General features: G+C 54.2%; 1 protein-coding gene across 10 annotated transcripts in view; it reads right to left on the reverse strand.

The window, feature by feature from the left end:
• Positions 1 to 5,317: 5,317 nt before the first annotated feature.
• LOC129643204 (chromatin remodeling regulator CECR2) overlaps positions 5,318 to 23,433 on the reverse strand; it is a 118,107-nt gene continuing 99,991 nt past the window's right edge. For all 10 annotated transcript variants that reach the window (XM_055567461.1, XM_055567466.1, XM_055567471.1 and 7 more), the window contains 11 exons: positions 22,084 to 22,237; positions 17,996 to 18,125; positions 17,681 to 17,718; positions 17,503 to 17,594; positions 17,192 to 17,318; positions 16,368 to 16,657; positions 15,780 to 15,908; positions 14,835 to 15,663; positions 10,394 to 11,744; positions 9,142 to 9,253; positions 5,318 to 8,675 (listed from right to left, as the gene is read on the reverse strand). In XM_055567461.1, coding sequence (XP_055423436.1) covers positions 8,670 to 8,675; positions 9,142 to 9,253; positions 10,394 to 11,744; positions 14,835 to 15,663; positions 15,780 to 15,908; positions 16,368 to 16,657; positions 17,192 to 17,318; positions 17,503 to 17,594; positions 17,681 to 17,718; positions 17,996 to 18,125; positions 22,084 to 22,237 — 3,258 coding nt within the window. In that variant the 3' untranslated portion in view covers positions 5,318 to 8,669. The remainder of the gene's footprint in view (positions 8,676 to 9,141; positions 9,254 to 10,393; positions 11,745 to 14,834; positions 15,664 to 15,779; positions 15,909 to 16,367; positions 16,658 to 17,191; positions 17,319 to 17,502; positions 17,595 to 17,680; positions 17,719 to 17,995; positions 18,126 to 22,083; positions 22,238 to 23,433) is intronic.

Here is a 23,433-nt window from a genome sequence, read left to right on the forward strand (position 1 = left end):
ATCAGACCAAAAGCTTCTGCACAGCAATGGAAACCAGCCACCCAGTGAAAAGGCTGCCTACTTAATGTGGTGGGGCGGGGGCCAACTGCAAGCATACACCTGATACGGGGCTAATACGAGAATTCACAGACAGCAACAGGCAAAGAACACAGGAGAAAACACTGCGTGCAGTTAGTCATCAGGGAACCCACTAAGATCACCTTCCATCTGTCACACTGGCCATAAATCAGAACGTGGAGCGAGAACCCTAGTGCACTCCCGGTGGAAATGCACCCGTGGCCACAGCAGCAGCCAAGGTGTGGAAGCAAAGTGTCCATGGACGGGTGAATGAAGATACAATAAAACATAAACATAAACACAGAAACATACTCTACGATTTCCCCGATATGTAGAATCTATTAAAAAATGCAAACACAGAAAACAAGAGGGGATATGTGGTTCGCAGAGGCAGATGGAGACTGAGTGAACTGGGTGAGGCCCCAGCGTGCGGTTACAAGGTCAGTGTGTCCTGGCGGCGCGGTGCTCGGTGTGGCAGCTGCAGTTAACACTGTTCTGTGTTTGAGAACGTTGCTGAGAGAGTAGGTCCCAGATGTTCTTAGCTTTTGGTAACTGCGAGCAATGGCCGTTACCCAGTGGTGAGCAGGCTGCAGTTCGTGGTTGTACGGCCATCGTGCTGAACACCTTGGACGCACACAGTGGCCAAGTGTCACTCACCCTCAGTAACACCAAGAATGTGTCTGCTGGTTGACGACGGAACAAATCCTTTCTATATGGCCGGTCTCGAACCTCCAAATGCACATTTACGTGTGCAGATACGTGAACTGAGGCCCGGCGGCCACTAGCTCCCACCACCATCCAGAAAAAGAGCACGATGCACCTGCCTTGCGGGAACTGCTACTGGAAGAAGTCACTGGCTGCCAACTTGATGGCCTTCTCCACAGTGAACAAGGTCGGGTCACTGCCCCCCGGAAGGGAATGGTGAGGGTTGGGGGCATCTGCAGCCGCGGGGACCAGCTCCAGCCAGTGAGGTTCTGGAACACTGGGGTCCTGGTGAGTCGGGGAGCTCTTCTGTTTTACTGAAGCCCCCTTTCTTTTTATTGATCCACTTGGCCTGTGTCTGAACTCCTCACGAGCTCCCTGGTGCAGGTCCTGCAAGTTACTTCTCTCTCGCATGTATGGACCCTTGAGATGACACGTAACCAGTTCTCCAAACTAAGCCCGATTGTAAGATCCCGAGGGGTGGCTATGTGGGTCCCATAGCTTTGCCTTCACACTCAGAGCGTAGCCACATCAGCCCCTCAGTCCAGCCTTGTGTCCATTTCTCACAGCACAATAATCTTGGTCTGCGTCCCTGGCTGGGGACACTAAGGGGAAAGTGTTCACGCTCTCTGGGTCCTCAGGTCACCTTGTTCCCACACCTGGCGTCTCCTGTCCACCCCTCCCCTCTTGAATCTTTGTCCAGAGCCAGGTCACTGTCGGCTTCCCTGGGGTTTACTCCCAGCATCCGGGGACCAGTCTGTCTCTTCCCCCAGGCTTCCTGTCCAGACTTGGACAGCAGTGCCTGGCACTAGGCCCACCTTTTCCGAGTCGACGTCACCCTTTCAGAAAACCACTGATTGCGGTTTTCTCCCCCAAAACAAAGCCCCTGGAGATGCCCACAACATGCTGGCCGCCCGGTAACGAAGACAGGCTCTCCAGATACCAGGACCTCCTCCCAGCACCCAGTTTCTTCTGACATTTTGATTCCAAGGCCCACAAGTTCCCAGAAGAGGGCAGACCGAGCATGTGGGCAGCTGGAGTGGTGGCCCCAGGGCCTCCCTGATGATATCCAACCAGGATGTGAGAGAAACGTCTTCCCAGACCCATGGGAGAATGTCCCCAGTGCCCTGGGTGCCGTGTGACTGTTGGCACTGCAGCTTCTCAGGCTACAAAACCTAAGTCACAGTCTGTCTGTTTCCACAAACAAGACTTTACCAAAGTCCCGTCAGTTACCCCTTCTCGAGTGTCTGACTCTACCTAAAAGAGTGACGTTCCACTGGGTTCCAAGGAGCCTGTCTCCCAGACTCCCAGATACAGGACCCACACGAGGTAAAGTGTGGCCACAAGCAGATCATTGCAAGCTCTAGCCATGCTTCTTTTCTGCTCAGTGGACACCTTCCTTGTTGGAAGTGCATGTTCTTAACTGTTGACGGTGGCTCTCATTCACCAAACACACAGCAAGGGGAACAGGGTTAGAGGCAGGTAACTGTTTAAGCCAACAGTGTGTTTAAGCAAATAGCATGGGATCAGAGGCAGGCTATGATTTAAGTAAACAGGTCACACTCAGTTCTGACCTTAAGCCTGAAATGAAATTGAAATATTTTTTGAAAGCTTTTACACGTAGCTCAGGTGGTAGGGACCGGTCAGAGAGCCCAGAGGCTGCCCTGAGGGAGCTGAACTCCCAAGCACAGAGCTGGCTCCCTCACAGAAGACCCTGGCCTCCCCGTGGGGCTGGTAGACGACTCAGCTGTGGGGGGGCAGGGGTGGCTATGGGGGCTGCTGGGGCCAGGGTGGAGGAGGGGGGTGTTGAAACACCTGCAGGGCCAGGGCTGAGGAGCGTCCACTCCTCCCTGTGCTCCTCTCCCCCTTGGATTCCGTCCTGGCCACATGGCCGACTGTGCCCCTGTGCGCCCTGGGCCAAGTGTCTCAGCAAAGCACATCAGTGGAGGCATGGCAGGGCTCGGGGGGGCGACCTGTGTCCCCACTGACTTGGCCAAGACGCAGCTGCAGAACCAGTGTGGACAGGAAACCTACAAAGGCAGGCATGTGGGGGCAGACGTGCGTATCAGGGTGCGGGGCCCCGGAAGACGGGCAAGGCTGGGCAGCGGCTTGCTCACCCTGGCCTCGCTGGGCCACTTGCTCAGTGGCCATGAGGACCGGGGCGGGGAGGAGGAGGGCGCAGGGGGTGGCGGCACAGGCTTGGGAGAGGGATTCAAGCCAGAACGAGGCTCAGGGGAGCCAGAACAGAACCAGCCAGGAACGGAGCAGAGACTGGCCCCCGGGGAATAGCCCCAGTCAGGGTCAGTGCGTGCACACACATGCTTCTCTCCAGTCAAGGTTGCCATGCATGCACACACAAAAGTGCGTACATACACACACACATGCCCACTTCTCTCCTGACCCGCCACAGACGGGCGGATGGGTAATGAGTTCTGCTCACATGTTGCTGGCGTCCAGCCTCTTGCCCCGTTCGCCTCCCTTTACTGTGAGGTCTGCAGGGAAGTCGCGTCCCCCTTTCTGTCCTGTGAGTGACCGCGAGATTACAGGTGCGCGAAAGAGCCTTCGTTCCATAAATGCTGAAAAGTGACATCTTAGTTCCTGGGGCTGGGATGCAGCGTGCTTTCCTCCTGCCGAATCAAGCCTTGGACATGCTCCAAGGACCAACTGCAGGGCTCTCAAAAACAACTGTCATCCTGCCACCCTCTGGAAGAAGCTTCAGACCCAAGCTCTGAGAAGCGGGCAGTGCTTTTCCAAACTGAGAGACTTCTTGAAGGCAGCTGCGTGGTACCCGCATCACCCTGAACGCCAAGGGACGGGCTCAGAACACCACAGCTGCCTTCCTGGCTATTCTCTCACAGTCCCTCTCTCACTGCAGAGTTTGGTTAAAATCACCCATGGCAACAAACAGTGAGCCTGGGTTGCAGAAGGGGAACAAAACTGGTACAACCTAAGACCCAGCACAGCCCAAAATACATAAATATTTAAATAATAAAAAACCCAAAGGAAAACCACACGGCCCTTTCGGGGCCCAGTGTTTGGGGGAGGGGATAGCCTGGGCCCGCAGCCCAGAGGCCCTCCTCCCAGAGGCCTCTCCAGAAGGGTCCAGGGTGAAGGTCGCCTCTGAGGGCCCAGCCCTGGGTGAATCTCGCCCTAGAGGTGCTCCCCATTTATCAAACTCAGCCACCTTTCCTCCCAGTGACAGAGAGGATTAGAGACAAAAGCCATTACTGTTCAATACGAGGGAACCTTTGCATGTTTCCAGACATCAAACGGCAAGCTCCACCAGAACTGAGACCAACCCACTCTTCACTCACGACTGGCTTCCTGTCTCTTCCCTGGTTCCTCCCCACCAACTCTTGTTTCTTGTGCCAATCTGAAGCAAGCAAGGGTGTTGGGGATGGTACACCCGGGGCTTAACAAGTGTAAAGGTCAAACAGTAATTCTGAAAATGGGGTAGATTAACTAACACGTTCCACAGAACCCGACTCCAGAGCTGACCAGTGGGATGACTCTGTTTTGGTCTCAAGGAGACAGACCTGGGAAACATACCCTGAGGGACTCAGCTAAGCTCTGCCTAAAACTATCAGAACATTCTGGCCTTTGGTGAGAGATTCATGTCACGGCGAGAGAAGTTGCAGCTGGGAATCCTCAAGTCAGAACCCAACTGGACCTGTGTTCAGGGTGTGGTGCTAGTCCACAGGGGCCCACTCATCAGGACAGCAAAGGGGCCAGGGTGCCAGCCGCCTGCCCCCACTCCTCCAACCCAGGCCAAGGAGACTCAGAATCAAGTGAGACAAACGCTCCGGCTGGCTTCATGTCAAAATCGAGGTTTACGCATAAGTCCACTTTAAAGTTACTTTTGTTTAAATGACTGATGTAGAACTTTAGAGGAAAGTGTGGGAGACTGACGACACTGTGAGCATGGCAGGAATGCAGTCTCATGACTGCATCAGCCAACTCAGCGACAACATACCAAGGGGGACAACGTGACCACACACACCCGCGGGCCACAGGGTCACGGCCCAGGAAGCAAGAGATCACTGATGAGGCCCATGGTTTAAGGATAAGGCCGGCCAGCAATCTCCAGTGTCTTAACAGCTTACAGCCACCTGATAAGAAGGTGGCCAATTCCTCCTCCCCCACCCCCAACAACAAAAACCCTCCCAGAGCACGCTGCCGTTCACAGGGCTTCACCCTGCTGGAGCTGCCCACTGCCCTCCCGGCCCCAGCAGCATGTTACCTACGCGCACCAGTGCGGGTGTCGGGAAGGTGGGGTTCGTGCCCGGGCCTGGGCGGTGAGGGTGTCCCTGGGGCCCCACACGCCTGGCTAGGCAGTGTGTACAATCCCCACGCTGCTGAGGCCTGCCAGCTAGCGGTTCTCCATGGAGCACCCCCGCTCCCCACAATCCACACGGGGCCTTCAGTGACTGAGTGGGCCAAGGGGGCCGCCTCTCTGGGCAGCGGCACTGGGCCTCAAACCTCTGTCCTGGTGGGACTTTGCCTCGACGATAAAAGACGACAGTGACATGGGACACACACAACTCACACATCACCCTGCTCTTTTAAGAATGTACTTTATACAAAATAACCAATTCATATGGAAATAAATCTACAGACCTCCAAGGATCAAAAAGATTTTTAAACAGTTGTTTTAAAAAATTATCCAACACACAGTATAGAACTAAGTACTGAGGTAACTGTGGCTCTCAGTGAAACAGGGGATCAGCAGACCAGACAAAATATACACAATATAAAAATAAATAGCATTCCCCTTCCCAGTACTGGCCAGGATCACGCACAGGAATCTGCAGCAGGAGAGTGGGCGTGGGCCCAGCTGGGGGCAGCGTTCAGTGCCTCACTCCCAGGCCCACCACCCTCTCCAAACACACAGGACACTCAGCTGGTTAAGAGGCTTTTCCACATCAGCCGCAAGGGCTCAGCGAGGGAGAGACCAGGTGGCGATGCCGCTGACCATGTGCTTGGCCAGGGCCCATGAAGCACAGGAGGATGGAGCAGCTGGAGGTCAGGCTCGCACCCGCCTCACATGAGGACACAGCAGGGAAGGCCCAGCGCCCCAGGGAGAGTCCAGACCCAGAACAGGAGGAGCCAAGTCTCAGTTGAGGGCCAGCCCCTGGAAGGGGAACCCGCACCCAAGGGGCGGAAGCTGAACAGCCTGCCTCCCAGGCGCCCCACTCTCCTTGGGGGCACCCTGGCCCTTCCCCTGGGCTCTGACTCGCTGGCTGCAGCTGCTCTCCAAGGGTCCCTGCCTTGGGGCTGCTGGCTGAGGGATCCTGGGAGAATCCAAACCAGGACCTGAGAGCCGTGTGTGTGGCTGAGATGGAAACTTTCAAAAAGCGAGAAAACCCTGAGCCCACGCGGCCCACTCCTGGAACTGGCAGGAACCGGCACAAGTCACAAGGATGCTCCCGGGGTCTAGGGGCCAAGCTGGCCGGGGGCTGAAGGCACTCAGTCCACACGAAAGGCAGCCTTCTGCGAGTCACCCGGCCCCGCCCAGGGAGGACGCCCTGCTGACCCCAGTGAGGCAGATGGGCACGGCAGCACTAGTCTCACTGAAGGCGGGACAAGAAAAGGTTCTGAACAGGAGTCCACGCGGCTGTTGCCACTCGGCCTCCACCTGTCTTCAGCCTAGTAAGTTTTAGCCAACAGCTCTTCTTACAAGAGGGGAAAAACTCAAGGCCAGAAACATTCCATAAGGCTCTTGTTTGCTCTCTGGATCTTTTCTCTCTCCTGGGTCTGGGGAAGACGGTTTCTAACATAACGACTCTAAGGTGAGTGGTGGACAGGAGTCCTCCAGGTCCCTGACAGGTGGCAGCGGTCCCAGGGGAATACCGCCCCAGGACCTCCTCCCAGGCTAGTTCTGGTCGGGAAGAGTGCACGGGCCCTGAACGGGGGAGCCCTGTGGGGCAACGCAGCACAGAGCCTCACTCCCAACAGGGCTCCCAGTGCCTGGCCTTTCTGCTCACCCGGAAGGGAGGCTCTGGGGCAGCAGGAGATGGGGTCGGGGCTGGGGGGCTGAGCCACCAGAAGGCTGTGTGCATGGTGGGCAGACGGAATGGGCAGGATTGCCATAGTCCTCCTGGCCCTACCCAGGCCTGGTTCCCCTCAAGGCAAGGGTGCCCGAGGCCTTGCACCCAAGCAGGCTCTGGACTGGGAACAGAGGCAGGGGCCACGGTCTCCCCTCCCAGCTGGTGTATAGACACACATGGAGGCTGAGTGTGCCAAGCATGTTCCCTCACTGCTAGAGAGCAAAGCTGGATCTGTCCACGACCCTTCCCCATCCTTCCCAAATGCTGATGCTGATGTCCCCACCTTGAACGACATCACGCCCGTGACAGGGCTCCAACAAGAACCAGAATCCAATGAGAACACAGCCCCCAAACTTGCCCCACTTGAAAGCATGCCAAATTTAAAGTTTAAATAAGTCTGTTAAAAAAAAAAATCATGTTTCTGCGCATGTCTGGAAGGCACCTGCGTTCCTAGCACTCCCCCTGCCTGAGCGCAGCATCTGGGTGTCTGGAGCTGGCGTTGGTCTCCGCGGGGACTCTACTACTGAAGCGCGGGTCTGCTCCAGCTTCAGCAAGGACGCTGGGGCTGGATGGAAGGTTCTCTTGGCCCCTCACACAGCTGAATTTATAAGAACAAGCGCAGATCAATCAACCAATGTTTCCTGCAAGCTTTTCTACTATCTCAAAGGCATGCTTAGAAGTACGCTATTTTTACAAAGACCTGTGACTTCAAGGTATCTCCCACTTCAGTTGCTTCCTCCTTTGCTTTTGTGGGATATTCAAAAGCTTAAAACAGGAGTCCTAACTTTGGTGGCATCTCAGCTAAACTCAAAGAATGCTAAACAGGGAGAATCCAGTGTCGCTTGCTTCTAAAACCATAATAAAGTAACTGAATACTGTAAAACTGTTTCCTATCACAGACAAGTGACTTCAAGAACTTGTTCTCGACAGCTATTTTAAATCACCACGACGTATTTTACTATATTCACATAAAATGGATAAAAACTATATATACTGAAATATTCCTAAATTCAAGCTGTAAATCTATAGGATACATTTTTCCTATTAAAAACTGTGCAGCTTCTTTATTGACACTAAGCATATACAAACCTGAGTAGTCACTGCCACAAACTGTGATTTGTGCAGGAAGCTTGTGACGCCTTCCAGACCACAGTCCCGGCAGGTCTGGACGGGACGCGCCACCGCACCTTCCAACGAGCAAATGCTCCTGATACTGGTTTACACCTATCTGGCAGGCAGCTGGCCAGCCAGGAGGGGCACTGCTATCTCGGACCATGACCTGGGTGCCAGGCAAGGGGGGAGCGCCAGGCGAGGCAGCTGCCCGAGGGGAAGAGCCGTCAGAGGAACAGCAGCGGCTAGGTGTGCCCCTCCTGCAGCCCCCCAAGAGTGAGTGGGAAAGGGCTGTAAACACAGGGGGTCAGCAGGGCTGCGGGCCCACCGGCCAGACTCTATCCCCATCACCCGCCCTCCCCGCTGTATGTACAATACATTCACCACTGACAGAAATCATCATAAAGGCAACATGAAAACTCTGTAAACTGGACCCAGCTCCAAACACACCCACACAAGAGTCCTGTCCCCAGACGGCTACCGGAGTGCAGCTGCATGACAGCCCACCAGCACCGCCCCCGGTCAGGATGGTCTTCCCTGAACAAGTGTCCAGGGCCTGCAGAAACCACCAGAGTCCAGCCTGTCTGGTCCCCACTTTCGCCCAGGACTTTGCGAGCGCATGAGTCGTGAGGAGGGGCATCCAGGCTTCAGGCCACACACGACGTGATGCTGGTGACAGGAGAGGCGGGTGGGACCGGGCCCCATTCTCCACTTGCAGCTCTCTGTTTCCCTGGGGCTTGTCTCCTCCTGGGACTAGCTCTGAGAGAAGCAAAATACAGACAGTTTCAGCGAAACTGATACATGTTAACTGTTAAAAACAACAAAGCCAAGGAGCCACACACCCTCTTCCCATCTAGGAAAATGACCCCATGTTGCTTTGTTGGGCAGTCCCGCAGGTGTGGTTTCTGAGTCCTGGACCCTGACTCAGTCCAGTGGCCAAGGACTGTTGCCTCCAGGGAGACCAGCGGTGGGGGTGGGGGACCCCGACTCTTCCAGACGAGACAGACAAGGAGTCACACTACAGGAGCCAGTCTGGGGAAGGAAATCTAACCCATCTCAGAGCTGGTGCCTGGGACAGGAATAAGGGGCTGAGGGGCGGGAGGAAGCTGCTCCCGAGGCCCTCTGGCCTCACGGCACCCAGGACACAATGCCTTTCCAGACACAGCCCCTGGAGCCACAGCTGCCCAGGACCACACAGACAGCTCTCGCTGTCCACCATTCTGACCTGATCGAGTGGAAGCGTTGGCGGCTTCTGGGGGGGCAGCTCCTCCTGCGATGCCGCTGGTGCCGGCGTCTTTGGGAACGAGGGCCGGGACTGGACCGAGGGCCCCTGCAGTCTAGAGACACGAGGAAGGAACGGTCAGGAATGCATGTGATGTTCTCAGTACAAAGGAAAAGGCGCATAGCCCCACCTGGACCAACTGGGCGAGTGACCCTGACCCAGGGGCTGCCACGTGAGGCAGGAAAGACACGGCTGATGCCACCTGCACAGTGCTCCTGACAAAGGTGTTCACTCTGACTCTTGAATATGAGGGAACAATGAGAAGAAGCCAGAGCCTGGGGCGCTCTGTCTTTGAAAAACAAAGAATGCAAAGCCAATGTTGTAAATTACTGAGCAGGCACAGCATCCAAATGTAGAGCCATGAAATGTGACTGGATCCTAAACGGGGAAAAATCAGAGCAAAACAGAGAGAGAAACAGCTACAAGGATGCTTCGGAGACAACTGGAGATATCAGACAGTGTCTCCATCAGACCACTACCACCACTTCCCTGGCCAGGGTAGGGTCTGGGCTGCACCAGGAGGATGCCCTCGGCTAGGAGACACACCAAAGGCTCAGAAGAGAAGGCAAAGGACGGACAGGAAACGTGCCAGATATTCAGAGAGGGGTGAGCACACGCAGAGGGAAGGCCCTCAAGCCAGGCACTGGGGGCTAGGACGACCCAGGGGGGCACTCGGGTTCTCACTGGGGCTGAGGGGACCAGGGGGGCACTCGGATTCTCAGGGTGGTCTGTGCTGCTTTATGATGGGGCTTCCCAACCTTGACCTGGAGACTCCCTGGATCTCAGGTCGCCTCGCTGGCCTCAAGACACACTGAGTTTTCATTCAGTATCAGTAGAGAAATGAATGGTGAGGGGTGAGACCAGGATACCACCGTGACTACCCACCCAGATCTGAGACCCCCTCTCCCTGGCAAAAGTCTGCCCACAGCCCCTGAACTCTGGCCATTAGGTGTCCAAAACCTAACCCAACAGCACTGAAATGCCAATTCACTTTCACAAAGAAAAAAAGACCACACACAAAACTGGGTTCTAATGCCAGTGCTTTCCCAGGAAGCCCCGAGCACACAGCCCACACACTCCTCCCAGGCCCAGACCACCCAAGTCGGTCTTTCATTCCCAAGCTCGCTTCTCTTTGGGAGACTAGCATCTACCCTGCTCCTGCCCGTAGAAAAAAGGCATGCAGCTGCAGCCTTACCCGGACGGTCTGTACATCTCCTGGAAGGACGCCCTCGCCCCACTTCCAGGGCCCATCTGCTCCATCATCACGGCCTGGAAGTGGCCCAGGCCCTCCTCAGGGTAACGGTAGAGGGGGCACTCTGGGGACAGGCCGTTGGGCTGGGCCGCCACTGGGCGGTGAGGCGGGTGAGTAGCCGAGGGGGAGGCGTAAGCCCTGGGCTGGAAATGCGTGGCTGGCCGCTGTGGGGGGTAAGGCGGCCCGGCGTGCAGCATCACTGCGTGTGGGGGGAAGGCGGGTGAACCGAAAGCCATGCCTGGGCCCAGCGGGGCTGGGGGCGCGCCGTAGAGACACTCGCTGGCCGACAAGGAGCCCTGCCGCCTGGCAGCCGCGTTGTGGTTATCCAAGTCCAGGAACTCTTTGGGGCTCTCTGGCTGCTCCACAGACTCATCCTGCTTGCCCTCGGGGCCGGGGTTCTGCCCCTCGGCCATCTTGGCAGCAACGGCGTCCACCCGCGTGGGCGAAGTTAAGGCAGCGCCCAGAGCCTCCACCGCGTCCACCCGCGCGGGGGGCGTTAAGGCAGCACTTAGCACCTCGCAGCCCTGCAGCCCCGTCACAGCGCTCTTGTCGGGGAAGAGGGGCCTGGCAGGGGTGGGCTGAGCTGGGGGGGGCCCGCTCGGGCTTACAGGGGCTGCGAGGTGTCTTGGCCAGTCTGAGAAGCCCTGTGGACACGAGTAGTAAGGAGTCCGCGGGTAGTGGTGGTAGGAAGGCTGCGGTGGTGGCTGATAGGGATACCGCATGCCCTGGTGGGGGCGGTACCGAGGGAAGACTCCAGAATGAGGGTCATGAGACTGAAATGCCCGAGGGGGAAAGGGTGGAGGGTGCGGGGCTGGAGGCTTGCCCCCCATCACAGGACCCACAGGCTGCAGGCCTGGGCCTACATGGTACCGTGTGGCGGAGCTGGGGAACTCCAAGCCGGGCGTGTACAGAGGGGAGCACGCGGGCTCTGCAGGGGGTCCAGCCTCGGGTGGCGCCCTGCTCTTGCCCTCAGACCCACATGGGGAGGCTTCTACCCGCAGTCCGTTTTCGGGCAGCGGCCCCAGGTCTGCCAGGGTGCATGCCTGGGCGGGTGGGCTGGCGAAGCCACTCCCTGAGAGCCAGGCAGACCTGACCGTGCTCGCTGGGCAGCCATCCCCAGGTTCCGAGGACTCCGGCCTGAGCTCTGGGCCCTCTGGGCCCCTTCCTTGGGGTGAGCTCCGCCTGGCAAAGTCGGCCTGCAGAGGGGGCGCAGGGTGAGGTAGCTGCTTGAGGAACGCCCCCTCTGAAGCACCGACACTCGCTGGTCTCTCCTCCAGCCCAGGCAAGGGATCCGCTGCAAGGAAAGCAGAGACAAAGTCGCACTTGGCGAGCTGAAACCCCAGCACACGACGGGAACAGGCGGTCAAAATGATGACAACGTGCCCCCCACCCCGCCCACCACTGGACGAGCAAAGGGCTGTGATCTGTGTGCAGGCTGGCTGGGAGGCATCGCCTTGACAGTGAGGAGGAGGGACCAGGACGCTGGTCTGAGGGACTGAGGACGCTGGGAAGGCCGGATCCCGACAGCATCCTGCAGGCAGGAGACCCACCCAGGGGAGCACAAACAGGACTAGATGAATATTTGCTAAATGAATGACAACACCCGCCGTGCCTGGGCTTCCTGAAAATAAGACATGGACAGTGTATAACACTCAAAGGGCATCTTCAAGGAATTACAGAAATTTAATAAACAATCATTAACCTACTGAACTCAAATGCTTAATTACAGACTCAGAATTCTTTACCTTGCTATTGTTTTGGGCCATAAATGCATCTTATTATTATGATCTCTCAGGGAGGGCAGAGTTGTTGCCCAAGGGTATCAAAATAGGATTCTGGTCAGAGCTTACAGACAAGATCAAGAATTCAGACCTTTACGATCAACTAGAACTGCTGGCTCCTGAAAAACTAACACTGGCTTTAAAGATCACAAGTACAAGCTACACAAGAATGATGAAAAGGTGCACTTTTCATTATTCAGTCAACAAAAAACATGCCAACGCCTAACAACAGACACGGAAATAAACGCAAAACCCCTTAAAGACATGACACCATAAAACTCCTGCAAGAAAACAGGCAAAACGTTCTCTGACATAAACTGTCATAGGCCAGTCTTCCAAGGCAGTAGAAATTAAAGCAAAAATAAAAAAGTGGGACCTAATTAAATTTGCAAGCTTTTGTACAACAAAGGAAACCATAAACGAAATGGAAAGACTATCTACGGACTGGTAGAACATAGCTGCGAAGGGTGAGACCAGCAAGGACTTAATCTCCAAAATATACAAGCAGCTCATACAGCTCAACCAAAAAACAAACCCAATCAAAACCTGGGCAGAAGACCTAAACACACGTTTCTTCAATTAAGACACACAGATAGCCAAGAGGCCAAGATAAAAAGATGTTCATCATCACTGAACTAGAGAAATGCAAATTTAAACCACAATGAGGTACCAACTCACACCAGTCAGAATGGACGCCACTAAAAAGTCTACAAATAATCAACAGTGGAGAGGGTATGGAGAAAGAGAACCCTCTTACCTGTTGGTGGGAATATAAATTGGTACAGACGCTATGGAGAAAAGCATGGAGGTTCCTTAAAAAACTAAACACAGTTAACGTATGCTCCTACAATCCCACTCCTGCGCAGGTATTTGCAGAAAGTAAGTGTTAGTCACGCAGTCGTGCCCGACTCTTTGAGACCCCAGCCCGACTCTTTGAGACCCCATGGACTGTAGCCCACCAGGCTCCTCTCTCCATGAGATTTTCCAGGCAAGGATACTGGAGTGGGTTGCCAATTCCTTCTCTAGGGGATCTTCCCAACCCAGGGATCAAACCTGGGTCTCCTACACTGCAGGCAGATTCTTTACCACCTGAGCTACAAGGGAAGCCCTTTGCAGAAAACCATAATTCAAAAAGATACACGCACCCCGATGTTCACTGCAGCACTATTTACAAGAGCCAGGACATGGAAACAACCTAGATGCCTATCAACAGAGGAGCGCGTAAAGACGTGGTGCGTACATACTGTGGTGGTACTCGGTCATAAAAAAGAATAAATAATGCCATTTGCAGCAATATGGATAGACCTAGAGATTACATACTAAATGAAGTAAATCGGAAAGAGATACATGTATGGTATTACTTACATGCGGGACTTAAAATATGACACAAAAGAAGTTATCTATGAAACAGAGACAGACTCGCAGACAGAGCGAGCACACTTGTGACTCAAGAGGAGGGTGGGCAGGACAGCGAGGGACAGGGAGACTGGGGTTGGCAGAGACAGGCTACCATATGCAGAGTGGAGAAACAAGGTCTGACTTCAGCACAGAGAAATAACATTCAATATCCTGCGACAAACCATGATGGAAAAGAATACGGAAAAGAATGTATATGTGTATAACTATCACTCTGCTGTACAGCAGATACTAATTAGCACAACACTGTACATCAGCTATACGTCATTAAGAAAAAACAGAAGGCAAACGAAACAACACAAACATCATGGCAACTAAGCTAACAGACTGCTCCTGAGACTCTCGCTCCACAGCTCCGATTCCAGTCACGTCTGCAATCAAGCCCGCAAAGTCGTGCTGCAGGCGGCACTCAGAGTCAGCCTCCCTCCAAGCAATCACCTGAAGGGAGTCTGCGCTCCTGGCCCTCCACCCAGTTGACAAGGAACCACATCACTCTGTAGATGCCCAGGTGCCACAGCTCCCACACAGACACATGCTAGATGTCCGTCCTCAACCAGCCTGAGTCACACCGAGGAGGCCCTCCACCCTTCTCTTGCACTTATTACTCTTGTCGACGGCACTTCTAGAACCCTCTTGACGGCGCGCCCATCTCACTACTGCTCCCCACCCCCAGTGCGCACAGATGCGGGCCCACTGAGAAAGGCATGCAGAGAACTGGGCCAGGAGTAAAGCCCTGAGAACATGTTCCCCGAGGGTCACTTCAGGACAGTCCTTTTCAAGTGAGGCTGGGCGACGCAGAGCTTGCACACACAGATGCCAGGTCCGTTGTGTTGGGTTTGAATCAGTCTCCCCACTTAAGAGCTGAATGAAGGCAAATAACCACCTTTGTGCCCTGGAGCTTCCATCCATACAAACAAGAATACTAGTCAAAGTTCCCTCAAAGCTTATTCTGAGAGTGAAATGAGCACGGGAAGGCTCAGCACGAGTGGAGACAGAGCAAGAATGCAGCTGTGCAGCACGGTTACCGCAAATCCTCGGACCACGGCGGGCTCAATCCAGAGATATGCAAGTGAAAGGGACCAGAGGCCAGTTGACCCTTTGTTTCCTAGTCTGCATAAAAGGATGGGTCACTAATTAACAGGGCAGATGTGGGGGAAGGCAGGGAGGAGCACGCATGCACACATTACCTTGGCCGTTCTCAGGCTCCTGCACGTCACTGCTGTCCTGTGTCCTCCCAGGGTCCCCTGAGGCAGGCTTGGGGGCCACCAGGCCCATGGGTGGGAAAGGGCCAGGCAGGCGGGGCGGTGCAGGCTGGCGGGGGTGGTAAGGCACGCCTGGCGGGCATCCACGGGAGGAGAGCTGCTGCATGGCCAGCATCTCGGGGCTGTCCAGCATGGAGTCCCCACCCTGCACACCCCGCAGGGCTGGGGCCGGAGCTCCAAACAGAGAACCCAGTGCTGGGGCTGCAGGGGGCTGGAGCCGCTGTGCACCAGGTTTACATGGGGGGTGCAGGTACCCTGAAGGAGGAACGCTGTGAGGTAGGAAGCCGGATTGTTCTGTCCACTGGTTTGGGGGGAGGGGAGGTCTCATCAGTCGGGAATCCATCATGTGACCCAAAGGGCGGGGCTGGTGAGAAGGTCCTGGCCCTACGGGGGGCTTCTCGTCTGGCCCCAAGGGTCCTGGGTTTGCAGCACCGTGGCTCCCGTTCCAGACCGCAGAGTGCACTCGGCTCAGGTACTTGTAGGGTGGGTACATGTGGCCGGGAGGGACTTCTGGGCTCTCGGGGAAGTCTGGGGGTCGGGCTGGAGCACCCCCGTGCCTGGGAGGAAGGAGCCCTGGCTGGAAATGAGTCGGGGGATACACGCGCCCATCCTGGCTGGGGCCGCTCATCTGACCGAGCGGCAAGGGTCCAGGTCGAGAGCCCATGTCAGCAAGGGAGGCCAGCCCTCCACAGGCCAGCTTCTCATCAGGGGGGCCACACCCGGGGCCTCGGTGGTGGTTAATTCCAGCTGGAGGCTGGCAACAGAAAAAGGGAAGCTGTGTTAACCCCGTGGTTATTCAATTTACCCTGGGGAGCGACGGGATTTCTGGAACACACCTTTGCACCTGCACGCGCTGGGCAGTCTGCTTACCTGCACCGCCAGAGGCGGGGGCTGCAGGCCAGGCCCACGGGCGGGCGGGCCCGGGGCTCCAGAGGAGACACTGACTGCAGCAGGATCCGACCCCCGGAGAGGACAAAACGCTCCCTGTCCTGCTGGCCTCTGGAGGGCACGGGGTAGAGGCAGGGAGGAGGAGGAGAGAGCACACCCTTCACGTCCTGAAGACCAGGCTCCGGCTCGTGGAGGAGCCCCACTGCCCCGGCCGACAGAAGGCGGGGCAGGGGCTTCCATCCCCACCCTCAGAGCCCCTCCCCCCTGCTCCGCAGGAGAGGCGCACTTATGTACTGGATGTTCCCCATTCTTTGACTTACAAGGAGTGAGATGTTAATTCAAATTTTTGCCCCACTGAGAAGGTGTAGTTCAAATGATTAACAAAAAGGATTTAAGACAGATGAAGACTAAATGAAGATGGAGGAGAACTTCACACCCGCCCAGTCCCTAAATCAGAAGAAACCACTACGGGATGAAGTTGATCCTCGCTGGCTAGCTTGAGAAGAGAAGCTGGCCGGATCCACCGAGACACAGGGGCCCAGAGAGGCAGCTGCTGTTTGAGGCACCCACCTGGCCAGGGGGCTGAACGGAGCTGCTCTGACCGGCCCCAGAGGCAGTGGCACGGCGGCCCAGGGGCAGCGCCTTCCCTCCGTTCTCCGCGGGCTGCCTCCGGCCCGGTGCCTCCGAGTCCCGGGAGCGGGTGCACACGTGGCCCCTCGCGCCCCGCCCCCGCCTCTTCTCCCGCCTCTCCTCCTCCCGCATCCACGGCTCCTCGTCTGTGTCCCCGTCCTCCCCAGGAAAATGCTTCAGCATCGCACGGTGGAAGCACCTTTCCAGGTTGTCCGACATCTTGGTGTACTCTGTGGGGGACAGAGGTCTGAGCCCCCACCCCGGGCAGGCCCCCAGACCACCTCCCCCCAGTCAACTGCGAGTCTGCCAGGCTTCCGTGCCTCCTGCCTTCTAGGGCTACAGACATGACATGGGACACAATTTATGGCCTAAGAAACTGTCCAGCCTGTGCGGCTGGCACAGTGGCCCCTGGACCCCAAACCGGTAAAAATTTAATTCTTCAATGCCAAACTGCAGAAACATTCAGTACAATCACTGAACCTCCAAGCTTCGGCACCTGCAGCGACACCGGCTGCGTCGTCCAAGGTCTGCCCTGTGACTCTAAGACGGTGGGTGAGCAGGCCCAGGACGAAACCGGGACCAGCAGCCGCCACGCCTCTGGCTGTGGAGGACGACAGAGCCGGGCACGGCCCAGCCCATGGCTTCAACACACCCTCTCTTCACGGTCCTGAGAAAGGGCTGAACCTGGAGACTGGAAAGGCCTGTTTTTCTTGGTTCTGCTGCTGCAGCAGGCTAGAGCCACAGCACCCCTCTCCTCCACTCACCACTGCTCTCCCCATTGTATTTTCGACAATTCCTGAACATAGTCTTCATGTCGTTCACAAACTCCTCCTTGGTACAGTATGAACCTCCATTCAGTTTCTTCTCCATGCTTGAAATATCCATGGGGACCTACAACAGGCCACACTCGTTACTATCCATCGGAGGAACAGTGCTTCATAGTCCCCACACCACTAGGAGCTGTTTGAAAGCCTGGGAAGCACCCAGCGCCCAGCCCTGAGGAGAGCCAGCTGATTACGCAACACAACCACAGAGGCACAAGCTACAGTCGTACAGCTGACAAGGCTTCCTCTACCTTAATGATCTGGTAGTAGTTAGGGGCATACGATTCATCCACTGGTTCCAAAAAGGGCCAGGAATCCTTGTGAGCCTTCACCACATCCAGAACTGAGGGGCCAAAGAGAAGAGGAGGGTCAGCACACACACCTGGGAACAGACTCGGTGGAACACAGGAGTGGAGCATGGGAACTGACCTTTGTACATGGCGGTGAAGTCATCATCTAGCTCGAAGCTGTGAATCAGAGAGTGAGAAATCAGCAGCGATGGAGACCCCCTTCTCTCCCCAGCGCCCTGGATTCAACCTGACACACAGCTCTCCAGACCAAGACTTGGAACAGTCCCCAGGAAACCTCTGTAAACCTCTGCTAAGGTAAGTCTGTAACACTGATGACCTCCAGAAAACACGAGGGAGTGAGGGTCAGCACACTCACCCCCTCCCTCGTCTACAAAATGACAGCTGGCCCGACCCCACACCAGGCAGCTGAGGGCTAGGGGCACTCTGCACTCACGGGTCTCTCGTCCTCTTCTCGGCCCGAGGCGGGGACTGGGGGTCCAGGTGGGACAGCTGGGGGGGCAGCGCCTTCCCCTGGGCCAGCAGCCAGGCCCGTTCCTCCCTGAGCCGTCGCCTCTTGGCTCGATCTGCAAGAACACAGAGCAGAGGCGCGTCAGGACTCCACAAGGGAGACACGTGCTCGACTGCGCCCTCTGCCGACCTCTCTGTGCTGACAGGATGGTGCTCGAGTGAGAAGGCTTTAAGGGACTTCTGTCCTGAGGTCACAGAGAGGGGGTCAGGGAGGCGAGTGGGCCCTGGTGGGTTGAGGAAGGAGAAAGAGAGAAGGGAAGCAGAGGGCCGACAGACAGTCACCCGCGCTGACCACCTCAAGCCCTTTCTATGTTGCCCACACAAAGACAGTATCTCCTGTTTAGGACCAGACCTCAGTCCAAACACACCAGGACTGTGCAAGGCCCCTGAAGCGCCCGCACTGGTTATCCTCACTCTGTGCCCGCTCCACGCCCCCACCTCCGGCACAGCTGTCTGACCCCATCCACACTGGTGCAGGAGGTGCCAGGGAAGTGAAGAGGCCAGCGGGACAGCCCAGGAGCTGGAAGGGGAGGCCTTCCCTGGCTCCCAGACATGGCCACGAGAAACACACTTGCCATGCACTGCTGGCCTGCTGGCAGTGGGGAAGGAAGAAGCAAGGACTCAGGGCACCACCAGAAGGCAAGACACATGACGGAGGGATAGGTGGGAAGGTGCCCGGTGGGAGCAGACACGGCCCACAGACGCCCACTCTCACCAAGCTCCCTCTGCTCAAATGTCATGCCCGTGTATAAATAAACTTGTATGTGTAAGAGAATCTATACCTGCTTTAATTATGAGTGACATTTTGCTATCAACAACTTTTACTAAAATTGGTTTCTAAAAAAGAGAACGATTTCAAGCCTAAAGAAAAGTAAAGTAAAACTAAATTAATGAACATCCATGTATCAAACTGTTAAACATTCAGTTCACTTCAGTCACTCAGTTGTGTCCAACTCTTTGCGACCCCATGAATCGCAGCACACCAGGCCTCCCTGTCCATTACCAACTCCTGGAGTTCACTCAGACTCACGTCCATCGAGTCGGTGATGCCATCCAGCCATCTCATCCTCTGTCGTCCCCTTCTCCTCCTGCCCCCAATCCCCCCCAGCATCAGAGTCTTTTCCAATGAGTCAACTCTTCGCATGAGGTGGCCAAAGTACTGGAGTTTCAGCTTTAGCATCATTCCTTCCAAAGAAATCCCAGGGCTGATCTCCTTTAGAATGGACTGGTTGGATCTCCTTGCAGTCCAAGGGACTCTCAAGAGTCTTCTCCAACATCACAGTTCAAAAGCATCAATTCTTCGGCACTCAGCTTTCTTCACGGTCCAACTCTCACATCCATATATGACCACTGGAAAAACCATAGCCTTGACTAGATGGACCTTTGTTGGCAAAGTAATGTTAAACATTAGGCGTCATGAACTCAGTTCAGGATTTCACAACTAGCAATCAGTCAACCGATTCTTCACATCATCAGAATTACTGTCTGGACACACACCTCCCCAGGCTCGGGCAAGCCCTGGGGACCACAGGTGGAGGCAGCGTCAGTGCCCCTCCACGGCTCCAGATACTCCTTCACAAGTGATGCCACCACCTCACTCACTCCCATATTGTGACGTGATGAGTGTAACGTGGAATTCTGATGTTTCTGTTTGCCTGTTCCAGACAGGACTGACCTAATATTTACTACTTGTCAACATGTGGCCAAAAAGTTCCCTTGATTTTTAAGTAAGACAGATAAAAAACAACAAAAACAGTTAAGAACAACAAACTGGTTCCAAATAGGAAACGGAGTACGGCAAGGCTGCATATTGTCACCCTGCTTATTTAACTTATATGCAGAGTACATCAGGAGAAACACTGGGCTGGAGGAAACACAAGCTGGAATCAAGATTGCCGGGAGAAATATCAATAACCTCAGATATGCAGATGACATCACCCTTATGGCACAAAGTGAAGAGGAACTATAAAGCCTCTTGATGAAGGTGAAAGAGGAGAGTGAAAAAGTTGGCTTAAAGCTCAACATTCAGAAAACGATGATCATGCATCTGGTCTCATCACTTCATGGGAAATAGATGGGGAAACAGTGTCCGACTTTATTTTTCTGGGCTCCAAAATCACTGCAGACGGTGACTGCAGCCATGAAATTAAAAGACGCTTACTCCTTGGAAGGAAAGCTATGACCAACCTAGGTAGCATATTCAAAAGCAGAGACATCACTTTGCCAACAAAGGTCCGTCTAGTCAAGGCTATGGTTTTTCCAGTAATCATGTATGGATGTGAGAGTTGGACCGTGAAGAAAGCTGAGTGCCGAAGAATTGATGCTTTTGAACTGTGGTGTTGGAGAAGCCTCAAGAGTCCCTTGGACTGCAAGGAGATCCAACCAGTCCATTCTAAAGGAGATCAGCCCTGGGATTTCTTTGGAAGGAATGATGCTAAAGCTGAAACTCCAGTACTTTGGCCACCTCATGCGAAGAGTTGACTCATTGGAAAAGACTCTGATGCTGGGAGGGATTGCGGGCAGGAGGAGAAGGGGACGACAGAGGATGAGATGGCTGGATGGCATCACCGACTCGATGGACATGAGTTTGAGTGAATTCCAGGAGTTGGTGACGGACAGGGAGGCCTGACGTGCTGCGATTCATGGGGTCGCAAAGAGTCGGACACGACTGAGCAACTAAACTCAACTGAAGACATTTTTCATTTGCACCAAGAATTTTATTGATCAATGTATTCTCCATTTTGTGTCATTATTTTCTGCTATTTTTCAGGCAACTTCATTATTCCCTCTTCCCAAAACTTTATCATTTCGAGCAAAGAACTGTTTCAGGTGCCTTTTACAGCCTTCCAGGGAACTGAAATTTTTTTCCTTTAAGAGAATTTTGTAAAGACCAAAACAAATGGAAACCCAAGGGTGCAATGTCTGGTGAATATGGTGGATGAATCAGAATTTCCCAGCCAAGCTGTAACAGTTTTGCCTGGTCATCAAAGAAACATGCAGCCTTGCCTTATCCTGATGGAAAACTATGAGTTTTCTGTTGACTAATTCTGCATGCTTTTCATCGAGTGCTGCTTTCAGTTGGACTAACTGGGAGCCGTACTTGTTGGAATTAATCATTTGGTTTTCCAGAAGGAGCTCATAACAGAGGACTCCCTTACGACCCCATCATATACACAACATCACCTTCTTTGGATGAAGACCAGCCTTGGTGTAGTGCTGAGACTTCCGTTTGGCACTTTTAAATATTTTCTTCCCTGTTCTCACTGTGTTCATCCATTCTTTTCGCCACTTTGGTGCACATCTTTATGACCATTACTTTAACTCTTTATCAAATAAATTACTTTTTCTGAGGTTTTATTCTCCTATTTGGAACATATTCTTCTGTGTCTTCATTTTGCTAGACCCTCTGTGTTGGTTTCTATGCAGCAGATGAACAACCACCTCCCCGTCCTAAAGGCGGAGCCTCACAAAGGAGACCAGCCTTTGTGTTCAGCCCTGCTCAGCTCTGCCATCTCTCAATCCCCTGTGGTGCTTATCCAGACGGTCTGATGGATTTTAGTAAGTCCCAGTAGTTGAGAACATGCAAAGACCTGTCAGTTTCCCTACCTCAGCACCTCGATTCAGGAGGTCAGGGTGAGTAAAACTGTGTGATGGTGCCAAGAGGTGCAAACCCCAGCGACACAACAAGCCAGTCGGGCTGTGAGGCACCGTGTGCTGGACCCAGTCCATGACGCTGTGCTGTGTGTGCGAACGAGTGTATGCAAACAAGTGTGGAACAGGCTACATGAGTGCATTAATGACACTAAGGGTTCTGGAATCACCATCAAGGTCAGGATGGAGGGAGCCTATTATGAATCAGAAGGCAGTAACTAGGGAAGCGAGGGGTCCTCACATGATAAGGCCAGATGCAGCCCAGCCGAGAAGGCGGGAAGGGACCCAGAACGAGGGCAAGGACACTGAGGGGCAGGCCCCGGGGCCCCCGCCCCCACCCCCGGCCCGGCAGAGCACTCCTACCTTCCACGGCCTTGACCCTCTCCTCCAGCTCCCGCTTCCTCTCCTCCTTCAACAGTTGCTCCTGCTCCTTCTTCTGCACCGCGAGAAGGATCTGGCGCTCCTCCTCCTCCTCCCGGCGCTTCTGTTTCTCTAGCCTGCTGAGCACAGGGGTCTCCTGCAAGGGGCCAAGAAGCTCAGTCAACACGTAATAAAGCAAAACCAGGCCTTTGCTCTGAGAGCAGAGTCCACATTTTCTATCCCACACGCAGCATTAGATAGCTGGATGACTTCTGACTTAAATGCAAGTTCATCTTGTCATCTGTGCAATCAATGAATGAGTACAGACACACACTCACAAGACACATTAGGGAATGAACAGGAGGGAGCTGGGACCGATGGTCACGCAACTCGACGTCTCTGGGAGACAACCTTCTGGAGAGGAGGCACCAATCTCCCCTAAGTAGCGAAGAAAGGGGGAGACAGCACAGACAACTTCAGTCATCTGCATGCCTCAGAAACGCCTAACTTCTGTACTTTACTAATCAAGCAATTTTTAAAAAAGGAGGGTTCAGTGGGAAGGGCCATCATTTTGCCTTAAGGAATAGAAACGAGATGAAGTGACAGCACAGAAATGCACCGGCCTAAGAAATTCAAGGAACGAAAAGACAACCAGGACCACCACCATCAATTGTTTCTTCAAGTCTTACTCTGGGTGTTTCCAATTGCGCTAGTTCTGAACCATCTGTAGCCCACAAAACTCAAGCTAGGGCTGAAACCATTATGTTCAATTTCTTCCCTGGACTTCTGTGCTGATGCGTAAGGCACAACTTTTTCTTTTTTAAAATTATTACTGAAGAGGTAATAACTGTTACCTGTAATAACAGAGAATGCCTGTAAGATGCACAGATACAGAAAGAGGAATCGGGTGTCTGCAAAGGGAAAACGCACATTACACTAGCAAGAAACATCAATTATTCCAAGTCAGGTGAAACTAAGGCAGGAATACGTTTTTCTTTTCAGTAGAAAGAATATCTAAGAATTTTCTACATGAATACCTTTATTCTGTAGAAATCACACAAGTGGTCTTGACGTGGAGAGAAAGATGATGGCAGACTGCCATCCAAATGCGAAGCGTTAGCCGCTCAGTCGTGTCCGCCTCCTCACGACCCCATGGACTGTAGCCCACCAGGCGCCTCTGTCCATGGGCTTTTCCAGGCAAGAGTGCTAGAATGGATTGCCATGACCTGCTCCAGGGTGTCTTCCTGACCCAGAGATCAAACCCAGGTCTCCTGCACTGCAGGCAGACTCTTTACTGTCTGAGCCACAAGGGAAGGACATACATATGTATGCCATACATACAAAATCATCATT

The sequence above is a fragment of the Bubalus kerabau genome, chromosome 1 (genome assembly GCF_029407905.1).
Source record: "Bubalus kerabau isolate K-KA32 ecotype Philippines breed swamp buffalo chromosome 1, PCC_UOA_SB_1v2, whole genome shotgun sequence".
In the NCBI taxonomy this organism is placed as follows: Eukaryota; Metazoa; Chordata; class Mammalia; order Artiodactyla; family Bovidae; genus Bubalus; species Bubalus kerabau.